At 57.0% G+C, this 20,198-nt stretch overlaps 6 protein-coding genes across 6 annotated transcripts; 3 read left to right on the top strand and 3 right to left on the bottom strand.

Moving 5' to 3' along the window:
• Window positions 1-1,561: 1,561 nt before the first annotated feature.
• On the top strand, window positions 1,562-5,215 carry BJ171DRAFT_578634 (serine/threonine protein phosphatase Pzh1; the record flags this gene model as incomplete). The annotated part of the gene is made up of 14 exons (XM_053113903.1): window positions 1,562-2,093; window positions 2,653-2,766; window positions 2,904-3,029; window positions 3,238-3,339; window positions 3,388-3,404; window positions 3,752-3,792; window positions 3,927-3,988; window positions 4,103-4,146; window positions 4,324-4,348; window positions 4,430-4,482; window positions 4,611-4,710; window positions 4,839-4,848; window positions 4,950-4,963; window positions 5,100-5,215. 14 exons carry the CDS (start codon window positions 1,562-1,564, stop codon window positions 5,213-5,215), a joined length of 1,356 nt encoding a protein of 451 aa, XP_052969597.1.
• Window positions 5,216-5,282: 67 nt separating this feature from the next.
• On the bottom strand, window positions 5,283-5,612 carry BJ171DRAFT_492945 (uncharacterized protein). Its single transcript, XM_053109864.1, has one exon. The coding sequence runs from the start codon at window positions 5,518-5,520 to the stop codon at window positions 5,302-5,304; it is 219 nt and encodes a 72-aa protein (XP_052969596.1). The 5' UTR covers window positions 5,521-5,612; the 3' UTR covers window positions 5,283-5,301.
• A 731-nt stretch (window positions 5,613-6,343) lies between these two features.
• Window positions 6,344-7,799, bottom strand: BJ171DRAFT_492941 (uncharacterized protein). Its single transcript, XM_053109863.1, has 2 exons — window positions 7,331-7,799; window positions 6,344-6,938 (listed from the first exon to the last, which is right to left on the bottom strand). The coding sequence occupies exons 1-2, from the start codon at window positions 7,722-7,724 to the stop codon at window positions 6,649-6,651; spliced, it is 684 nt and encodes a 227-aa protein (XP_052969595.1). The 5' UTR covers window positions 7,725-7,799; the 3' UTR covers window positions 6,344-6,648.
• Window positions 7,800-8,005: 206 nt separating this feature from the next.
• Window positions 8,006-12,158, top strand: BJ171DRAFT_492939 (T-complex protein 10 C-terminus-domain-containing protein). Its single transcript, XM_053109862.1, has 13 exons — window positions 8,006-8,327; window positions 8,466-8,871; window positions 8,995-9,037; window positions 9,249-9,339; window positions 9,449-9,717; window positions 9,802-9,891; window positions 9,976-10,112; window positions 10,339-10,546; window positions 10,653-11,000; window positions 11,180-11,320; window positions 11,426-11,608; window positions 11,786-11,869; window positions 12,001-12,158. Exons 2-13 carry the CDS (start codon window positions 8,474-8,476, stop codon window positions 12,010-12,012), a joined length of 2,004 nt encoding a protein of 667 aa, XP_052969594.1. The 5' UTR covers window positions 8,006-8,327; window positions 8,466-8,473; the 3' UTR covers window positions 12,013-12,158.
• Window positions 12,159-12,359: 201 nt separating this feature from the next.
• BJ171DRAFT_492938 (uncharacterized protein) lies at window positions 12,360-18,026 on the top strand. Its single transcript, XM_053109861.1, has 21 exons — window positions 12,360-12,620; window positions 12,965-12,998; window positions 13,209-13,355; window positions 13,436-13,489; window positions 13,613-13,743; window positions 13,871-13,944; window positions 14,034-14,150; window positions 14,264-14,383; window positions 14,507-14,777; window positions 14,864-14,943; window positions 15,096-15,195; window positions 15,320-15,438; window positions 15,577-15,771; window positions 15,921-16,055; window positions 16,256-16,494; window positions 16,659-16,718; window positions 16,795-16,930; window positions 17,089-17,178; window positions 17,285-17,399; window positions 17,516-17,607; window positions 17,760-18,026. Exons 1-21 carry the CDS (start codon window positions 12,443-12,445, stop codon window positions 17,955-17,957), a joined length of 2,685 nt encoding a protein of 894 aa, XP_052969593.1. The 5' UTR covers window positions 12,360-12,442; the 3' UTR covers window positions 17,958-18,026.
• On the bottom strand, window positions 18,027-20,112 carry BJ171DRAFT_492936 (Phosphoribosylformimino-5-aminoimidazole carboxamide ribotide isomerase). Its single transcript, XM_053109860.1, has 9 exons — window positions 19,889-20,112; window positions 19,515-19,704; window positions 19,305-19,408; window positions 19,100-19,176; window positions 18,965-18,995; window positions 18,765-18,832; window positions 18,599-18,649; window positions 18,405-18,468; window positions 18,027-18,220 (listed from the first exon to the last, which is right to left on the bottom strand). The coding sequence occupies exons 1-9, from the start codon at window positions 20,008-20,010 to the stop codon at window positions 18,142-18,144; spliced, it is 786 nt and encodes a 261-aa protein (XP_052969592.1). The 5' UTR covers window positions 20,011-20,112; the 3' UTR covers window positions 18,027-18,141.
• Window positions 20,113-20,198: the final 86 nt, after the last annotated feature.

Genomic DNA, 20,198 nt, shown 5'->3' with positions numbered 1-20,198 from the left:
GTTGGCGAAATAGAGCTTGCAGCAGAGCTCGAGGAGATCGCTGGGCGAGTCGCGGGCGTGCTCACGACAAAACGAGCAGTGGGCCTGGACCGGCGGTTGCGGATGACCTGGATGTGCAGCGAGCGACGCCATCATGGAGGCGGATGCAGAGACGGCCGCCGGGAGGAATGCAGGAATGTGGTGGATGCGATGAATGCGATGGGTGTGATGGGTGTGATGGGTGTGATGGATGCGATGGATGTGATGGGTGTGATGGGTGTGATGGGTGTGGTGGGCAGCCGAATCGAAAGGAAGCAGCCATCGAAGTCATGTGCGTGTCACATGGCGGCACAGTCGGACCCGCGCCACATCCAGTCCAGCCCGCGGCCAGGCGGCGGGGTGCTGTGGGTCTGGACAAGTGCAGCAGGGGTGGGTGCGGCACCGCGATACCAAGGCCGCTTTTGGCCTGGGCGGACTGCCGACAGCGTGTCTGCGGCTGAAGCAGCCAGCCCAAACGCGGCGGGTCTGATCGCTGGTGGTTGCCCGCGGATGGCCCGGTCGGCGAGGCCGGCCTGGTTGGCAGCGCTCGCCGGAGCAGCATCGCCGGGCCTGATGCGACATGTTGGACGGAGGACAGGATGGAGCACGAGACAGGTTTCAGCAGGCCGATTCCGCCCACGAACGTGTTTGGCGAGCAATCGCCCCGCACCAGACCCGACCAGCACCGGCGCCGACAACCACGCAGCACCGACAAGGGCCGGCGGGGGACAGACGGGGCTGTGTCAGCGCACGGACGACGGCTGGACAAAACCGGACAGATCGTGTGCAAGAGGGCAACCGTGTGCAAGACGGCGGCAATGCGCAAGACGACGTCGATGTGCAAAAGCAAAACGGCGATGCCCAGAGAGCAGAACGGCGATGGCCATGCCCGTGGTCGGAGCGGTGCTCGCTCGATGACTTGGCAACGGGTGCAGACCCAGCGTGTGTGTGTGTGTGCTCTCGCCGGCCTTCTCGGTGCGCTCTCGCCGGGCGTGCAGCGTCTCGGTGCGGCCTCGCCCACGCTTGTGTCGGTGGATTTTTCTCTGGACAGCGGCGCTCCAACAGCGACAGTGGCGGTCGCAGCCGCAGCTTGTCGCCGTACAGTCGCTGTGCCGCTGCCGTGGAGTCGCTCTCTCTGTTGTCCCCACAGTCGCTCTCAGTTCCTCTCAGTTCCTCTCAGTCCCTCTCAGTCCTCTCCCCCCTGTCGACTTGGGCTTCTGCTGCCGCCCCTCGCTCGGCGTTTTCCATACATCTGCGAGACCGATCTGCCCCCGACAGACCCGCTCTGTCTGCAACTCCCAGCGTCGCCTCTCTGCCCCGACGGCATCACCTCCCGTCTCTCTCTTGGACTCTTTTCCTCTCATCTACCCATCCGCACACCCCTATCGTCCCTGCTCTTCCCTGCATCACCTCCACCCCGCCTGGCCGTCTGCGATTCGCCTCGCTCCAGCCCAGCCCGCCAGAAGCGAACCCTCCCTTCTCCTTTGCCTCCTCTCTCCTCTCTCCTCCGTATCGATCGTCACATCGCTCGCCGTCCTTTGCAATGGGCAACGGAAACTCAAAGTCGCCACAGCAGCTGTTGCAGGGCTATCCGCAGCCACTCTCACAGTCGCAGTCGACTCGTCCGAGCGAATCCGAAAAGAGTCTTCCTCTGCCCGAGCCTGGCCAGCCAGCCCCGGCCGGAGATGCTGCCGCTATTCCGATCGACGGGGCAAAGGCCCAGCCCGGAGCCGCCCCTGGGAGCACTCTCGCCCCGCGATCCCCGCCTATCCTCATCGGCTCGCCAAATGTCCAACCCGGCTCGCTCTCGTCCTCGACTCCTTACGACAATTCCTCTGCCGTCGAGGTGTCACCCTTGACGAGGGCCACCCTCTTTGCCCAGGCTGCCGGCAAGACCGACCTCAAGTTCGACATTGACGACATCATCCAGCGGCTCATCCAGGCCAGATCCCAAAAATTCAGCAAAACCCCATGCATCAAAAACTCTGAAATCACCTGGATATGCCAAAAGATCCGCGAGGTCTTGTTGGACCAGCCTGTGTTATTGGAGCTGAACCCGCCCGTCCACATCGTCGGTGAGTCCGTCTCTCCTCCCATCTCTGCTTTGGCTTTTGCTTTCGCTTTCGCTTTCGGCGTGGTTCCTATTTTGTTTTGTCTTTGTTTTTCTCTCTCGTTCTTTTGCCAGGGCTGAGAGTGGCATATGCGTCGTCTGCGCTCTTCGCCATCACCAGCAGCCATTGCATGTGTCCGAGCGATCCGCCCGTGGTCTGCTTTTGGAGAATCTCTGTTTTTCTTTCACTTGAATGCCGGCTTGATGCGGTAGCGTCCAAATGCTCGAGCCAGCTGACTGTCGGCGATATCGATTCGCCCCCCATCAGAAGGCGCTGTTGTCTGGACACGGACTCGGCGCCGATGCTGTCATTGCAGCTGCCGCTGCAGCCGCGGCTGAGTCAGAGGCAGCCTGAGATGTCTGTGCAATGGCCGGCAAACATTCTCACTCCCTATATCGTGGCAATCGTTGCCCTGCATCCTTTTTTCTGCGTGGCTACTCTGGATCTTCCTGTGGTGTATATCTGTCCGGATCAACATCAATCTCGCTTCAACCGATCCATTCCGCCGGCTCATCGTGCATAGGCGACATCCATGGGCAGTACAATGACCTGTGCCGAGTCTTTGACATGTGTGGCTACCCGCCGTCAGCCAACTACCTGTTTTTGGGCAAGTACCCTTATTTGCTGTGCAACAGCCGTATTATCCGCTTCATCCGTCTCGTCCGGCTGGTCTGTCCGCTCGACCAGCTGCGCGCAATGTTGGCTACCGCGGTCGCGGCACCTCCAACGTCAAGGCCAACACTAACCTTATCCCGCATGCCATTGATCAATCAGGCGACTATGTCGATCGAGGAAAGCAGAGTCTCGAGACCATCCTGCTGCTCTTTTCGTACAAAATCAAGTACCCAGAGAACTTTTTCATCCTGCGAGGCAATCACGAATCCGCATCCGTGAACCGAGGTATGTCTGGAGCGAGCTCGGCGGTCGCATGGATTTGAGTACCTCGAGAGCAAACAAGTTGCAGCTCAGCGCACTCTGAATCTGCTCAGAGGAACGATCGGTGGCATCCTCTATGAGAGACTGTTATCCCCCAAGCTTCGCCGGCGGTGGACTGCTCTTCTGGTGGGTCGAACTACAGGACTGAGCCCACTTCATCGTCTATCGCCAGTCTATGGATTTTACGATGAGTGCAAAAGACGGTGTAACTTGAAGATCTGGAAGGTCTTCACCGATGCTTTCAACTGCCTGCCCATCGCAGCCATCGTTGCTGGTAAGCATTGGATCTGCGGAGGCTGACCATGCATCCCTGTGACTCCAGAGTTGATTTTTCTCGCTGTACGAGCCTCACGACGCTCGCCTGTCTTTCTCTTGTCGGGAGGGGAACTAACCACATGTGTGTTGTTTCCGCTTACAGGCAAGGTATGATCCTCAGCATCCAAGCGACTAAACTCACGTGCATGTTGGCCCTGAGCGGCTCGCCTCTCAAACCTCATTCGCGGGCTTTGAGTTGCTGGCCCCGTGGCATCTTTGTTCATGCGGCATGATCAAAGTTGGCCGGATCTGCTGGTCGATGGACTCGGATGTGTGCTCCTTGTCACCTTTACCACCTTTGCGCGGTTCAGCTCTTCTCTCAAATTCACCACCCTTGTGTGCTTGTTGATTCATCCATTTTCATCCTGCAGATCTTCTGCGTTCATGGCGGGCTGTCACCGAGCCTAAACAAGTAAGGACTGTTCCGATTCATGGCGCATCTGAGCGATGCCAGTCGTGTCGCTGCTTCGCAGGTGTTACCGACTCGCAGGTGCTGCTGACTTACGGGCATTGCTGACCCGCTGCTACTTCTGCCAATCGTTCTAGCATGGATGAGGTTCGCATGATCGAGCGACCTTGCGACGTCCCGGACTTTGGTCTGCTCAACGGTACTTCGGCGTGCCGCAATACGATCTGCTCCCGTGGTCGTTCTATAGCTGCAGTTCAATCGATCGCAGCGGATCCGGCGCTGCCCTTAACCAGTGATTGTACTCTGTCGTCAGATCTTCTGTGGTCCGATCCGAGCGAAACTGCCATTGATTGGGAGGTATGTTCGACCGTCGTGGGCTTCTACTGCCGTCATAACCGCGTGTCAGCCTTCGAGCATGATGGAGACGCATCTCAGGCTCCTTGACACCTGTGGCTTCTCTGACCACCGACAAACCCCACTGTCTGCATGCTATCCTTGCGGATCTACCGCTAACGTTGTCGCCTTCTCCTGCAGGACAACGAGCGCGGCGTTAGCTACTGTAAGCACCAACGATTCGAGTGCCGCCCGCGTGGACATCATCGAACCTTGTCGTGATACTGATGCGCTTTCTCGCACATAGGCTTTGGGAAAACAATCGTGACTGAGTTTTTGGCCAAGCACGACTTTGATCTGGTAGGACCACCATCTCAAATCCCTTCCCTGGCGACATCGGTTCCTCGGCTGTGCTTGGCTCAACCGTGCTTGTCCCGAGTTGCCATGTGAGGCGGTGTAGTTGACCCGGTATTCCGATGTGCCAACAGGTCTGCCGAGCACACATGGTTGTGGAGGAAGGATACGAGTTCTTCAACGACCGGACTCTTGTCACCATCTTCTCGGCCCCCAACTACTGTGGTGAATTTGGTATGTGGCCCTTGGGCTTGTCGCCGCAGCGGGCTGTTTGCTCTCGCCCTTGATGTGGCTGTACGTTTGAGAGGCCCTTCGGAGCCGCAGCATACTGATCCGCTTCGTTTGGCTATCTGCTGCAATAGATAACAAGGGGTAAGTGAACCAACCGCTCAAGCCGCGAGGGTAGTCCGTCCTTGCTGTGTTTATGTGGATGCTATCTAACCAATTGCGCTATCTAACCAATGCAACGCCAGAGCGGTCATGGCCGGTAAGTACCCGACAGGCCCAAGCACTGGCTGGTGGACTGTGTATATGTGCATGTGCATTTGCATTTGCATCTGTGCGATCGGCTTTCAGTCGGAACCCTGCGTCTTTCTGACTGTGCTTTCCGATTGCCTTTTTAGTGAACGAGGAGCTGATGTGCTCCTTCGAGATTCTGCAGCCAAAGATCATACAGCCCCAGTTTGGCCGCAATAAGCGACGACTATCGCCGCCAATGCTCCCCTCTGTCACGCCTTAATTCTCACGAATATAGAAAGGCAGGTTTCGGTCGCGGACAGACAGGCGCTGAGACGCAGCGTGTCTGCGCAGAGCATCGTGACTGTGTCAGTGCTTTCGGAGCAACGGGGGCCATGCACCAACAGGGGCGATGGAGTTGCGATGCGAGTTCTGCGGTCCTCCTGACTGCCGACGGCATGTGTCAGCTTGGCGCCAACTATGTGTGTCCCTGTCTGGAGCTTCGCGCATGACATTGTTTTTCGAACACAGCAGTCTGGTGCTCAAGGCGAGAACCCAGACCACGGTTGCACACTCGCATATTGACATTTTATCGGTTGCCTCTCCAGCCCTCTCTATTCAGCTCAGTTCTGCGTCTTCCAATCACCTTGCCAAAGTCTCACATTGCCCTCTCGACCCCGACACCTCGGCCTCAGTCAGCCCACGAACGCATGTTGGTTGCGGTCGCGACTTTGTTTTGCAAACGTCCGCGACCACTGTTGCGCCAGCTTATTCAATGATGGATCTTCTTCGACACAGCCATGTCTGCTCTCTTCCCACACCACACTACACCACACCACACCACACCACATTATCGACACACACACAGCGCACGCGCGTGGATCGGATCTCTGACGGCGACATATCGTGACCCGACCTTGCATGTTGACAATTCTCGATGCCATCATCGGCCATGAACCCGATATTTTTGTGGCGCGACGACACTCTTTGACCTCGCTTCGCCGTCATCCGCGATGCTCTTCAGGCTCTCTTCATTTGCCTTGCTCTATCGATCGTTCCTTTTGTTATCCGCTTTCTTTCCTTTGCATCTTGATCGCCCATAAAACAACGTACACCTTATTCCCTTCTCTTCGCTCTTCCCTTTCCTTCTTCTCTTTCCCGCCCCCTATGCCTTCTTTCGCCCATTACATACGGTTTCTTATCCCTGCTGAACGGCGCCTTGACCCTGGATACGATGGCGCAGTTCTGGGTTCCCCGCCATGTACTTTTACAGCCAATCCAATAAAAAAAACGGGATACACCCCCCGGATTTTGGTCGTTGAACAAGTATGTTGTTGCCTCAACACACCGCACGCTGGCCATGACCATTCAGCGATACGTTTCTGGGTCTGAATCATGGACGCTTTCTCGCTCAGATGGCTCCCCACAAGCGAAAGACATCACCCAGGCGACGGCGATTCAAGCGACTCGATCTCCACAGCAAGCAACAGCGCACTGTCCACGAGATGTGCAAGCAAGATGTGTAAGCAAGATGTGCAAGCGAGTCATCAACCAGGCCGTCCATTTGAGGAAAAATACGAGGGCCGATCGCTATTTTGAGCATATCAAGGCGAGGGTGGAGGCAAGAAGATGATAGTGATGACAAAGAGAGAGGGGAGAGGGGCATCGTCCCGAGATCAGCCATGAAGAGAGGAGGGGCGAGATGAGATGGCTTCTCTACTTCTTTGCCGCACGGCCGAGATAGCGTTGCTCGGCAATATGGACGGTGACGGAATCTCCAGGCTCGATAAAGTCCGGCACCAGGATCTCGACGCCGTTGTCGAGGGTGGCATACTTGCTGGCGGTGCCCTTGCTGCTCTCGTTGGTGGACGAACTCGGGGGCGGGGCCGTGAACTGGATCAGGTAGTTGCCGCGATCGGGAGCCTCGACCTGAACAGGGACGCCTTCGTGGAGGTCGACGCGGATCATCATGCCATCTTGCAGGAAGGGCACGGCCTTGGCACCGCCTGGGGAACAGTGGTGCAGTTGCAGTTGCAGTTGGAGTTGGGGTTGGATCCGGGTCAGACGAAAGAGAGAGAGAGACATGGTGCCGAGGCGGACGAGATTCAAGCGATGAGGGCGGGCGAGTATTTCGTTGGCCAGATTTGGGGAGCACATGGACGAGCGCACATTGGCCCGAATTGCAGGCAGGAACATGGGTCGAGCAAGACAGACGCGAGCCCGATTTCGACCATTGGATTGGGATCGGAGTTAGTGTTGGTGTTGGTGAGATTGCGGATGGCGATTGGGTCGGTCGAAGGAGCGATGGGGATTGTCAAGACGCTGGACAACCGAACAGCAGTGTGTACACGCTGGCATCATGGCGGCCAGAGCGCCAGAGACAAACCCAAATTCCTACCGTCAAGCAGATCGACCGCAATCGCCGTCTCCTCAAAGGTCTCAGGGTGCATCAGATGGATCTGGTCGTCAAGGGTGTAGAGATACTGCAGCTGGCGCTTCTCCAGATCAACGCCCTCGAGGACCGTGCCCGAGTTGAAGCGTTCCGAGAGCTTGGCCCCGGACTTGATGTCGACGAGATCCAGGTTGAAATGCGAGCCCTGGCGGCCCTGGTGCCGATGTGCAAAACTGGAGACGACCCACAGCTTGCCCTTGTGCTTGATGACGGCCCGCTTCTTGAGCGAACTGACGGGGAGCTCGTAGTTGCGGGTTTGGATTGCCCATCGCGGATGGAGGCGGCTGAGCGGCAACGGCAGGGGTCTCGGTGACTGGAGCTGGCGAAGCAGGAGCGACATGGCAGACGATCGATGTGGGTGATGTGATCGGCGTGGGATGGGATCGGTGTGGGATGGGATCGGTGTGGGATGGGAAGTAGATCCGATTTGATGGTGACAGGATGTGATTGATGTGGCGAACTGTGGCGAACTGCGTCTCGGCTGCTCTCGGCTGCTCTCGGCTGCTCTCGCAGAGATCGCGTGTGGCTCGATCCGGCCCAGCGGCTCGATCCGGCGCGGTGGCTGTGTCGCTCCCCATGAAACGAACCAAGCGGAATGCGATGTGACGAGGCGAGGCATTTGCATGCAGGGCTCAGACTGTGCCCGAGATCCCCTCCTGGATGCAGAGGCCCATGCGCACAGCCGGAGGAGACTTGCGCACAACCAAGAAGACGCCCATCCACCGGCTTCTCCCAGCGTCCATCCACCAGCTTCCTCCCAGCGTCCATACCCGCTTCCATAGTGGGTGACACAGGGCCCAGCTTGGCTCTCCTTGTGCCCCTTCCTTTTGCGGAACCTGCTTTTCACTTTTGCAAACGTGCGTTCGGCTGCGTCGGCAACATCATCCTCGGTCTCCTCGTTACCCCCCTCCAGCGCCATCAGCCAGCACAACTCCATCTCCAGGTCTGTGGGTGCATCGGCCTCCTGTCGAGTGCAACGGCGGACGCATCTCCGCAGCGCCTGTTCCCGGCCCCCCGCTCGCCCCAGCTTGCGCTGACAATGCTCCCTCTGCGCCAACTTTGGTGCATCCCTCCCTCTCAGCCCTCGCCATGGTCGACAACATCAACCCTTCAGCGTCCCTGTGGGATACCATCGATCGATACGACGTCTCGTTTGTGAGCAACAGCAGCGCCGGATCGATTGCCGACCCAGACGATCGCATCTTCCTGCCCGCTCGCCAGCGCAGCCGCCAAAAGTGGATCAAGAACCGACAGAGGCAGGCCGCCGAGCTCGAAGAGTTCCTCAAGCTCGAAAACCTGATCCAGGCAACGGCAGCGCCCGAGCAGGCCGCCCTGTCCCGGGAGCATTCGCGCTCGAATGTGTCGCTCGCTCACCCAGAAATGGACTCGATATCGACCGATACCTCCGACGACGCAGCCTCGGGCGCAAACCGGTCCATCCTCGGAGCTATGGACCAGACCGACATCCATGGCGATGCACCTGGGCAGTGAGTCTCGAAAGATTCGACGACAGTCTCTGGGATCGTGGGTGCATCGGTGATGATGGTATCCGCGATGTACTGATGAGAAGCGAGTCCTCTGACTCCTGCATTCTGTGGTTGTGGTTGCAGTGATCCCGATATACTTGAGCCGCCAGCGCTCCCAGCCCGGATGGTATGTTGCGGTCTCTTTGGTGTCTATTTGGCACATTGGCATTGCCAGCCACGTTGTAGTTGTGACCCTACCGTCTGCAATGCAAGTCGATCGAGTGTAGTTAGAGGCTGATCGTAGCGGTGCGAAACAGCAGTCTGGCGCTTCACTCTCCCATTCACCCCACCCCACTCCACGCCACTCCCTCGTTCCATTCCTTCTCTCTCCTATCCAGGACGGTGAATACGAGAACTGGAAGGACGCGGATGTCTCTGTCGTGCAGCCCATCCAAAACTCGGTCCTGCTTTCCGAAGTCGACATTGAAGGTGGGTCCAGCCGCACTCGACAACGCCACCATGCTGGTCTCGGGCCGGAGTGTGCATCAGACGGACTGATTCATCCCCCCCCCGATCGGACATGGACCCTCGGTACCAGACTTTTCTTTCCGGGACGAGCCTCCCGCCGAGTCCGAGCACCAGCTTCGAAATCCCATCATTCCTCCGACAGTGCTTGGGCCCATTCGACTCACAGCCCCGGCGCCCTCCAAGCTCATCCGATCGCTGTTCCCGGCATTACAGACCGAGCCGGTCGTGTCCACAATCCAACCCAGCAATGGTCTGGCATCCCCCAGTGCGGATTCGCCAGAGGACTCCCTGCCCAAAGAGCCGCCGATTGCTGAGCTTCTCGCGCAACCACACAACCAGGTGAGTGATCATGACCAAAATCCGATGGCTCGCCTGCACCGCACTCAATCTCACACATCCGCTCCATGCTCTCGACCGTGACAGCCAGAGGCATTGTCACCAGCCGCCGAATCCCCCATCAGCCCCCTCCAAATCGAGCTCTGCGAAGGTCTGGAGCGTCTCAGTCGAGAAAGGGTATATGTACAGGCTGGTCTCGCATTTGCTTCTCCAACGAGATGGCCGAGATAGGAGCCCTGACCACATTTGTGTCTCCTCAAGCGTGAGTTTGAGGACTACAGGCTTAGGGAACTTCAAAGCATCAAGGAGCAGCAGGATGAAAGTTTGCGCCAGATCAAGAGTGAGCGGACGCTGTGGGAGAAGCACCGAAAGAGCGTCGAGATCTTACCAACAAAGAGGTAGTTAGAGTCGTTGACTCCGAATGGGTCCGTTGGTTGCCGCATTCGGATCTCTCGACCGCACTTTCACTATCGATTCTGCCGCGGATTGGTGCTTCCTCAGTTCCGCAGCCAGCTCGCCGCAGTCCAGCGCCCTGATGCCGAGTTGCGCCAGTCTGCCCATCATCTCATCGATTGCCCCATGGCCGCGGTACTCCTAACCATGCATCAACGTCGACTTAACTAGGGAGCGGCAAGAAGTTGAGGCCCTCAAGAAACAGATCGCCGAGCTGAATGAGATGCTCAAGCAACGTGACCAGCGAGCAATTCAGAACGAGGATCGCATGAAGCGCCGAATCGACGAGCTTCGAATAAGAAACGAGGAGCTTCAGGAGGAGGTCAAGTTGTTGGAACAGGAGCGCGCCGTGTTTGCCCAGCGACCCGAGGCCAACCCGGTATGGACTGAGGAAATCCTGGACTCGTAGCCCTTGCCCGACGCAGATCTGCGCTGTAAGCAGATGTTGATTCAAGAAACTGATGAGTGCTCTGGATCCGAACTAGATATCGCCAGTGGCTCCGGGTTCCAAGTCGCGTCCGGTGGTCGTTAGACATTCTGGCATGTCCACGGCAGCATCAAGAGCCAAGGGAACGGGAACCGGTCCGTCGAGCACGACGGTACCGTCGCCAGCACGAATCAACACTAAGCTTCCGCCAAAGAACCCACCCGTCAAAACCCCACCGGCCAAGACCCCGCCAGCAAGGTCGCGGCCGCTTTCGTCGGATGCCAAGAAGACACCGATAGGATCGAGGCTGTCGAAGACGGAGCCGCCGGTCCGCGTCACCGATAAGGGGAATGCTGCCCTGGACAAGCTCCAGAGCCAAGTGGGCCTGAACGACGTCGGATTCAAGGTGGGACTGCAGGAGCTGTGCGGCTGAGAGCGGCGTTGACAGGTGCCAACGGCAGAGTCCTCTGTATCAGTAAGGAGCCGAGGCTGTGGGTTTTGCGTGCGGAGATGCCGAGCCAGCATCGAGGGAGGCATCAAAGCCCAGCCCATGGCCCGACTGACTCGCGGCGCCGCACCTGTTAGACCATCGACTCGACGGACCGGAAGGACCGCATCTTCGCAAACGGCATTTCGCTGACGTGGTACCGGACCAAGGGATATACGAAGGAAGTCCGGCCCGACGGCACATCGATTGTCCGTTTCGAGAAGGGCGACCACAAAACAGTAAGTGTCGATCGCGTATCTGGGACTTTGCTGTGGCCACCGAAGTTGAGTGCACCGAACTGGGCTGGACCGAACTGGACTGGACTGACGCTGCCGTGGCTCCAGCAAACCCCCGATGGAGTCGAGGTCTACTACTTTGCATCCAACCAAGTCACAAAGACAACGTTCCCGAACGGCATCCAGTTCTTTGAGTTCCCCAACGGCCAGTCCGAGCGATACCATCCAGACGGTGCCAGCGAAATCAACTATCCCGACGGCACCGTGCGGTTCGTCTACTCGAACGGAGAGGTATGGCTCTCGGCTCTGCCCGCGATGCGCATCCTGCCTCTGCCAACTACTGCAGCTGCGCAAGCCTGTGGCTGTATCCGTCTATCAATCGCAGAGCGGGATAGGGCCAGGATATGCTTGTCACTTGACCTGACCCGTGCTTTCACGCCGACGGTGTGGCCGCCATGGGGTCTGCAGCAAGAGATCATTGCTCCAGACGGCACCATCCAGAAAATCGACACCAAGGGAATCAAGACGATCGAACAGCCCGATGGCACCAGGGTGAGTGTCTGTCTTGCCGGTCCGCCGCATTGCAACGCCGTCTGGCTGATCCCGCCAACTGCGAACTAACCCACTATTCCAATACCCCATTGTCGCTGCTACCGATCGCCTCGTGCGATTTGTGGCTCAAGTACACCCTCTAATGAGCAGTGTCTCCGGCCACCTTTGCCCCACCCCTGCCCTTCCATTCTGTGCTCGCACGCTATGATTTCCCTCTAGTATCCTGTTCCCAAGAAGCTGCTTCCCAGTGTGCATCTCAGGTCGCAGAATACACCACCTACTTCCACACAATAGCTCTAACCAACAGCATTGTCCGATACATCAGTTGCCCCTCACTCTGCCCATCGTCGACTCGGTAGTGATATCCATGCGGCAACCTGGTCGCTCAGACAGTTGCGCCGAGTCGCAGACGATCAAACAGCCAACGCGAGCAAGTGACAGCGCGGCGTCCTGGATTTCGGGGTCGCCTTCCGTCCTCGTCGTGCCTGGATCCTGCCCATCCATCCACAGCCCTCGATCTCGCAGCACCGGCCTCATCTGCCTACACACCCGCCGCTCGTCTACCCACCAGCCATGATCAACAGCGACGACAACGCAGGCAACCTCGACGATCTCCTTGAGCGAGGCAACCTGTTCTTCGGGGCGCTTGATAAAGCCTGTCGTTCCGGCAAGCTCCACGAGCAGCATGAAGCCATCCTCCACTTTCCAGACTTTTTCACGCAGTTCCCGATTCCAGTGCTCATCGATCTCGGTACTGTGGTGGTCCAGATGCATTGAATATGCACAATCGGGCGAGGCATTGAGGTTGCTTCATGGCTGCCAAACAGATGACAGAGTGGCTGCAAACTGGCCTACCCCATCCATCGATCCGCCCATTCACCCATCCCTCGATCCGCCCACACAACCACCCATCGATCTACTGACCACGTCCCTGCTTGCTCTCGGAAGCCCGCACATTCGTAATATCCGCAAGACAACTGACACCGATATCCTCTTCCATCGTTATCACCTGCCTCCGTTTTGATTGAATCACAACCCTCCGATTTGCACCCTTTCGCTGTCGATTTGATTGTTCGATTGCGCTGCATCACTCAGGATATCTCAAGCTTGCCGAGCTGTGGAAGATCGGGTAACTGTCGCCACTCATCCGCACGGAGCCAAATCAACGTCGTCGCTGGGAGAACGACCCCATTTCACGTCAGAGCCCTCGCTGGTGTCGAGCACCTCGTCAAAGTCGCTGTCGGCTGCAAGGACAGCCATGGCAGCGAGGCTCTGATCGATCTACAACATTGCCGGCTTTGTGATCTGACGTCTTTGGACCGGCCCTGTCGAACTCCAGGAACAACTTTATCCGCCAGGAAATTCTCAAGACCATCAAGAAATGCACCTTGTCGCACTCCAAGATCAAGAGCATCGATCGATTCTCGCGGCGGATCTGTGTGGTTCTCACGAGCAACGATCCGATAGCCAAGGCCCTGACCCTCAGGTTCGGACAGAGACGGGAGCCGTGGACAGTTGAGAACTCGCACGCCGCAACAGATATCCGACTCACGCAGCCATCCACAGGTTCCTCGGGCACATGTGCGCGGCAGTTCACACCCAAATCGAAGTCTGTCACAGGTGCGGTCGAGTGTTCTTCGGCGTCCAGAGATACGGCAGATCGATATTCAAGCCCGGACTCAGACTTCTCCGTCTCGATCTCGATGGGGGTTGCGGTGGATGCTGACCTATCTGACCACACAGCATCCAGGAGGCACTGAATTCCGAGGTCCCAGAGGAATTCGAAGCCGCAGCCTTTGCAGCCGATCGGCTCTGCCCGTTTTCGCCTGCGTTCGCCCGGACTATCTGCATCCGGATCTCTCGCCTCGTCCACAGTGAGTTTCAGTGGGGTCGGATAGCAGCTGGTCCTCGTCAGTTGCCTCGCACATGATGAACAGCAGCCCCATGGGCACCAACCAAACAGACAATGCGCTGAATGCCTTCTCGTACTCGAACGAACAGAGCATCCGTCGGTGGCATCCAAGCTCATACGAATGTACCGTCACATGCACTACGATTACGAAACCGCCGAACGAGTAAGCCTTACAGCAACAGCTCGGCTTTCGTAGCGAGATCCGAGCACACCGCTAAATGTGCGTTTGACACTCATACCCTTTGGACCCAGGCGATGGACGAGTGTCGTAAGCTGATCCTGACCCGCCAGCGGCCGGTCTTTGTCGCCAACGTCCTGAAGACCATGACGATTCTGTCTCTCCGGTCCCAAGTTCACACCTCGGCCCAGGTACGACCGGCGCGCTACTTGCTCGGACGGATGCCGACAGCTGCAACCGAGTCCGGTCTTGAGTTCTTGTTGGATCTGTTGGTTTACATTCCGCCTTGCCTGTCGCCCACCAGATCGAGTTACTGCTGTCGATTGCAAGTGCCGATCCAGACGGAATAGTTCGCGATTCGGCGTTTGAAAACCTCTGGATACTCGCTCAGCGGTATGACCACTTTACGCTCAACGATTTTGAGGTATGATTTTAGAGGCACGCCTTTGTCTGGTGTATGCGTTCAGCGGTGCAGGAGTGACGACTGCTTGTCTCTTTCGTCGCATCATGATCACCGATATCGCTCTGCTTGGTTGATCGGGCACAGTTTGTGTTGCGGATCGCCGGAACCGCCGTCAGCGTCTTCCCAAAGTGTCTTCCGATTCTCCGTCGGCTGTGCAAGAACTTTTCCATCACCGAGGCGTTCTCGCAGATGCTGCTGAGGACCTCAGGGCTCGCAACGCCCGAGTCGTCCGAGTGGCTCACCGTCATGAAGAAGGAGATTCAGAGCGGAGGCGAAAGCTCCTACGACGCTTCAGTCGTGGTTGTGGAGGTCCTGCAGAGCCTCGACGAGGCTGATACCATGGTGCTTCAGAAAAGTAAGTGCCGAAGAGAAGCGACCAAAGATTTTGAATACGCGGCCCTGCGTTGTGATTTGACTGATTCTTATCGATGCGATGCCCAGAACGCATGGTCTATCGTGACCTACTCGAGTCCATTGTATCTGCCATCGAGCACCACGCTGGCGCTTGTGACAATTCCAAGGCAAGTATTGCTGTTCCCAATCGGGGCAGTGCTTGGAAATCCATGATTCTGCGGACCGAATGCTGGCTTCATATACTTGGATCTGTCCATCATCGCTTGTGAGTCTGGCTGTGGTGAGACTGAACCCGTTCTGCATGCTCGCACCAATCCAGATTACAAACCTGGCCAAGTCGTTTTTGTGCATGTCGCTGCACTCGGACTCGGCGGCGGATGTCCCCGAAATGTGTCTCCGATTGCTTCGGATCGAGCACCGTAGGTTAAGCCCACCCACATGCACCTCTGGGTGGGTGGATAGATGGAATTGTCGGCATCGCCCGTTTGCTCGCTGCGTTGCCATCAATAACCACCCCCTCGACACGCCCTTCCTGCCGCATAGGTCATCCAGCGCTATTGGAGACAATCTTGAATCTGCATGCGCGGCTTCCGCACATTGCCTCTCTCCCACAACAGGAGCTGCTCGACACTCTGCATCATGCTTCCGACCCCGTTCGCGTTGTACGTGCATACATCCTGTCGCCACCAAACGGCACTGTGCCCCATGAGCTACGGCTGTAGAGCAGACCCCTGATCCTCGATCAACTGGCATCACATGGGCTGTGGAAGACTGAACAGTCATTTGTTGTCACCTTCCAGTATTATTTGGCGACTCTGATCACAAAGCTGGTCCACAACCTGACCGACGATCCAGCCCGAGCCGCCTTGATTTCAGCCCAGCTCCAAAGGCTAAACGGCGAGCAGCTGTATTTGTTTGGCCAAGATTCGCTATGTGCCGAGAACTCGACACTTGCTGCTGTTGTATTTGGCGACCTGCAGAAACGGCTTGCGGAGGTAATCTCGAATCGCATCGTACGCCAGCTTCGCCATGATGCGCACTACTCTGAGCTCGGAGGGTTCTCACTGTCCATGATGGTGCTCTGGCTGACTCGATCGATCTGTTTCCCACCCACACGCACCGCGTCGGCACTCGAAATCGGCAGAACGGCGCGTCAGCAAATCAGCATGTCGTTTGGTTGAATGTTCTGGCCAACTTGTCGCTGGCCCACAGCGGGCTGAAACAGGGCGATGCTGCTTCGGCTGTCCAGTTCGCGAAACAGGCGCGAGAAGCGCACGAGGTACGCAGCGGCACCACTGGCCAAGATCTTGAAACCCGATGTTGCTTTGATGATCTACTTTGCCGAAACGAATGGTGCTCCACCTGCAGGTTACTGCCGTGGTCATTTTTGGCTGGGTCGTGTTGACTCAGCTTCGTAGCTCCAGATGGAGACGGCATGCTTATCCTCGATAACGCGTACATGTATGACTCTATCGATAGAAATTAGAAGCAATCGATGGACCGCGGATATTCCAGAGGCAGTTTCTCATGCTCTTCTCCGAATTCACTGCGGTTGCCAATGATATACTGAGCCACACGGCATCTGCCGATGCCTCCCCAAGCTCGCTTGTCGCCCTTCGGGACCTCAACATACGCGCACTCCAGCTCTCGGGGCAGTTTGGGCGTCTCAGCCGGATGAATTTTGACATCAGCCTAACGAGTCTCTCGGTCCTTGAACGATATCCTTTTCAATGCGACGATGTTGATGGGCCCAGGCTGTGTGTGTGTGTGTGTGTGCCAGACTGGATCGCCTGTGAGCTGTTGACTGGTTTTGATGTATCCTTGACTCGAGCGCCTTGGGCCTCTCCCCGTTGTCGTCCGGCTTGGTTGTATTTGTTTTCACATGGCAGGCCGCGACTCGGCTGTTGTCCGAGATTCTTGTGCGTGTTGGGCATCCCCCCAGGTAGGCAAGCTAAATGACTCTGGCTGGTGCATCGGCGACGCAGACAACCAGCGATTAATCGTTTTGCATCCTGCAGTGCCATAAGTGACTGGAAACTCGGTGCGATCCTTGAGCAACAGGCATCCGAGAGTCAAGATCATGGTCCCGGACACGACATGCAGTCGCTTCTGTCGATTCGTGATGCCGCATCGAGCCAAACTGTCGCCACTGGGGTGCGTTAGAACCAACTGCGGCCATGATGCTTCACCGCTCCTGAAGATATTCGAATGGAGATTGTGCTTGCGGCTCGATTGGTCCGACGCGTCTTGCGGCTGTGGCTGTATTTGAAACTAACGAACCGGGTGATGGTGGATACGACCCCATTCTGCAGGACCTGGTCTCCTGGCTCGGCTTAATGATGCAGCAGCACTTGCGCATCCCGTCACACTTTTTCGTGACTCAGCCCAACTACACCATCGAGGTAGGTGTCTGCGCAATACTCGCTTGGGTTGCTGCCAGCGAATGGTATGTGCCCTTGAAGCACACTAACTTGCTTTCCTTTGGCGCCATGTACACGCCATGTTCAGCTCATCGTGACTCCTCGATGGAAGCGGAACGAGCCCTTGGTTGTGGCAAGCTTCAAGCGATTCGTACTCAATCTCGAGGGCATCGTCACTCGCCAGCAGCAGTTGTTGGATGCAGGTCGGAGGTCATGATGACAGCAGAAATACGCTGCTCAGTGTCTCACGGCCGAAAGCATGATGCGCTTAGTTCTGACTCGTTCTGACTCGACTCTGCAATCTCTTCGGATCGATCAGGGGGCATTTGTCGCAAGGCAGTGCAATGCCGGTGTCTCATATGGGTGACTGCATTAGAGTCACAAACGAGCCTCGCTGGCGCTGAGAAGACGGTAGGTTTCATGTCCTCGCGGTGATGCTGATGTGTGCGCGATGACGGCATAGCAATCGAGCAGTCTCTGATGCGTCTCGACTGTGTTCTCGTCCATGGGTCTGCGGACACTTTCGGCCAACGGTCAAACGAACCATCCGGCCATCGCTGTAGAAGTACAGCATGCAAGATCACCGCGTCTCAGTGGTCGATAGTTACTTTGCACTCTCGACTATTGTGCAGTTTCCACCCGTCACCATGCTGGAGGGCGATCTGGCAGAGATCCACATCGACATCCGCATGATCGACGATGACGGCATTGAGTGGGAAGTTGGGCCGTCCATCGCGTTGCCGATTCAGCTCCGAACGTAGCAGAAGCGCTCGCCACCACGAGTACTTGAACTCTGGTCGGTACAGGCTTGCTCAAAGAGCCAAAAGTATGTATCGGTATAATACAAAGGACCCTTCGTGAGAGGGCCATGTTCGAGATTATATTCGAGCCACACAGGCGGGGAATGAACGCGATACACTTGGCCACTGCGTCGATTGCAGATGTTTAGAGAACAAGCGCGCCTTTGTTCCAGGCCACTGCGTCCATGAACTTGACGCCGGATCCTCCAAAGATATCAAGGGCACTGTGGCAGCCACGCATGGCCACGGTCCGATCCAAAGGTGAAGCGCTCGTTAGTCGAATAGGGCGTTGGATGGCAAGATCGTTGCCGGATTCTGATCCAGGCAGCGCAGAATGTGCGAGAGCATCATCGCATGCGGCCTCGGAGCACTATCCGGAGCCGCCAACGAAGCGTCACCCGCGGTTACCTTCCAAAGGTTAGATCGACTCGGCCATTCGAAAGCTCGTGGACCAGCTTCAGGTCCTCGATTTCTGATACACGGGATGAGGATTATTCGTCGCTTGCGAGACCAGGCACGGATGGGCGAAATCGTCAAGAGCTTTGGACTGAGATACCCGTTGCTGCGGCGCCCTCCGTTCTACGCCGTCATGTAGCACGTACCTTTACCACCACCGGCGTATGTGCAGGGAATCGTTGACCATTCTCCGAGCTCTGTGTAAAGGCAGTCGACATGCGCTCGTTCACAACATGTACGGCACGGATGATACTGCCGCAAGGTGCAGTCCAGCAAATGCAATGTAGCGCAGCACACAAGAGAGGTACATACTTTGAACTAGCTCCTCGTCGATGCCTTGGCAAAGACCTTCCACGTCCGCCGCATGAACAAGGAATTCGCTGCGTATCCGAATGGGCCGGATCATGTCAACCAGGGTTTGCGAGAAATATTGATTGCACTTCTCAGGCGCTGTCCAGTCAATGTACCATGCGCACGACGATTCTTTGCTCAGCACAACCTGTTGCTCCTACCTGCAGTACTGCGCGAGGTCCACAAGTGTTTCTGAGATGTATAGTTGCCATGTTAAGCACAGCGGAAACCCTGGCAAAGCAGCGATCGAAGCCGCACAGAATCGCAATCACTCGGGCCGATGATTTGATGCGTACCTCGGCAGACCTCGACGTCGGTAATCGTCTGCCACTTGTTCATGGCAACGAACCACTGGCTTCCCCTCTTTCGGCAGCTGTTGAAGACGCAAATCAGCTCTAATCATAGGTGTGGGTGTGGGTGTCTCGTGCGTGTGGCCGTCATGTTGATTGGGTGGAGACGAGCCAGAATCGGTTAGGTGGCCTTGGGAGAACCCATGCGTACCTGACATCGATGACGAGGTTGTCCTTGCCGATGAGAGCCGACAGATCCTTGAGTCGCTGCATCGAGAGCTTGCCTTCAGGGAAGAGCCAGCTCGTGACAATGACCTGGAAGGGGTCGATGTTGCCGATGAGAACGTGCCAGTACCAGCGGCCAGTTGGTCGACCGAGCGCCTGGGAGGCAACGTCGAGACATGCTGCAATCTCAACCGACCTTGTCAGCGCCGCAGTCAAGCCAGTGCTGGGCATTGTCGATACTGATGCCGCCGCCGACCTGCAGTCCCTTTGGCCATGCGGCAAGAGCCTCCTTGGCTGCCTGCTCGTTGTTTGGGCCCAGCATAATGACGTGCGCACCCCGGAGATCGTGTGTGCGATACAGATTGGCGTAGAAAGCGGGAGGCTCCCTGAGATCCGAAAGGAAGGTGCATTGCGAGAAGCGATGATGAGTTCGGTGCCTATGCAAGCACGATCGCTTGAATCGAGCAGAGAAGTTTGTCCCTGCGCTCTCAGTGGTGCGTTGGCTGTTCTTTATAGCATCTACAGCAGACCCTCTGCAGCTCGGCGCGACCGATCGACCGATCGCCTTACTCAGAGACAAAATTTGTTTTGAGCATCGAGGGCGTATCATCGGAGAGAGAGGCGCCGACGATCTGCTTGACGGCGCCGTTGTGCAGGTCGATGCACGGCTTGAAAATCGAGCGGGAGGCCATTGCGGTGTTGCTGCTTTTGCTGCTTCTGCTGCTTCTGCTGCTTCTGCTTCTGCTGCTGCTTCCGCTGTTGCTTCTGTCGCTTCTGCTGCAGTCCCGGGGCGGTCCAAGTCGATGTCGGTCGCAGACCAGCAATGAGAGGCAGATAACGGGAAGCACATGCTGCGCACTGGCCGGCCACAGTGCGGCTG

The sequence above is a fragment of the Polychytrium aggregatum genome, assembly GCF_025602895.1.
Source record: "Polychytrium aggregatum strain JEL109 chromosome Unknown BJ171scaffold_7, whole genome shotgun sequence".
Classification (NCBI taxonomy): domain Eukaryota; kingdom Fungi; phylum Chytridiomycota; class Chytridiomycetes; order Polychytriales; genus Polychytrium; species Polychytrium aggregatum.
This window is presented reverse-complemented; position numbering and strand designations above follow the sequence as displayed.

Excerpts from the sequence above, each read along its gene's own strand:
- BJ171DRAFT_492941 (XM_053109863.1), bottom strand. The coding sequence starts at position 7,724 with ATGTCGCTCCTGCTTCGCCAGCTCCAGTCACCGAGACCCCTGCCGTTG. Across the intron at positions 6,939-7,330 it reads TGCGGTCGATCTGCTTGACG|GCGGTGCCAAGGCCGTGCCC; the intron begins GTAGGAATTTGG and ends ACTGTTCCCCAG.
- BJ171DRAFT_492945 (XM_053109864.1), bottom strand. The coding sequence starts at position 5,520 with ATGTCAATATGCGAGTGTGCAACCGTGGTCTGGGTTCTCGCCTTGAGC.
- BJ171DRAFT_492939 (XM_053109862.1), top strand. The coding sequence starts at position 8,474 with ATGGTCGACAACATCAACCCTTCAGCGTCCCTGTGGGATACCATCGAT. Across the intron at positions 10,113-10,338 it reads GAGATCTTACCAACAAAGAG|GGAGCGGCAAGAAGTTGAGG; the intron begins GTAGTTAGAGTC and ends CGACTTAACTAG. Across the intron at positions 11,609-11,785 it reads TCGTCTACTCGAACGGAGAG|CAAGAGATCATTGCTCCAGA; the intron begins GTATGGCTCTCG and ends TGGGGTCTGCAG.
- BJ171DRAFT_492938 (XM_053109861.1), top strand. The coding sequence starts at position 12,443 with ATGATCAACAGCGACGACAACGCAGGCAACCTCGACGATCTCCTTGAG. Across the intron at positions 12,621-12,964 it reads TCCAGTGCTCATCGATCTCG|GATATCTCAAGCTTGCCGAG; the intron begins GTACTGTGGTGG and ends TGCATCACTCAG. Across the intron at positions 17,179-17,284 it reads AGCCCAACTACACCATCGAG|CTCATCGTGACTCCTCGATG; the intron begins GTAGGTGTCTGC and ends CGCCATGTTCAG.
- BJ171DRAFT_492936 (XM_053109860.1), bottom strand. The coding sequence starts at position 20,010 with ATGGCCTCCCGCTCGATTTTCAAGCCGTGCATCGACCTGCACAACGGC. Across the intron at positions 18,833-18,964 it reads GACCTCGCGCAGTACTGCAG|CGAATTCCTTGTTCATGCGG; the intron begins GTAGGAGCAACA and ends TCGGATACGCAG. Across the intron at positions 18,221-18,404 it reads GTCGATCTAACCTTTGGAAG|TGCCCTTGATATCTTTGGAG; the intron begins GTAACCGCGGGT and ends TGGCTGCCACAG.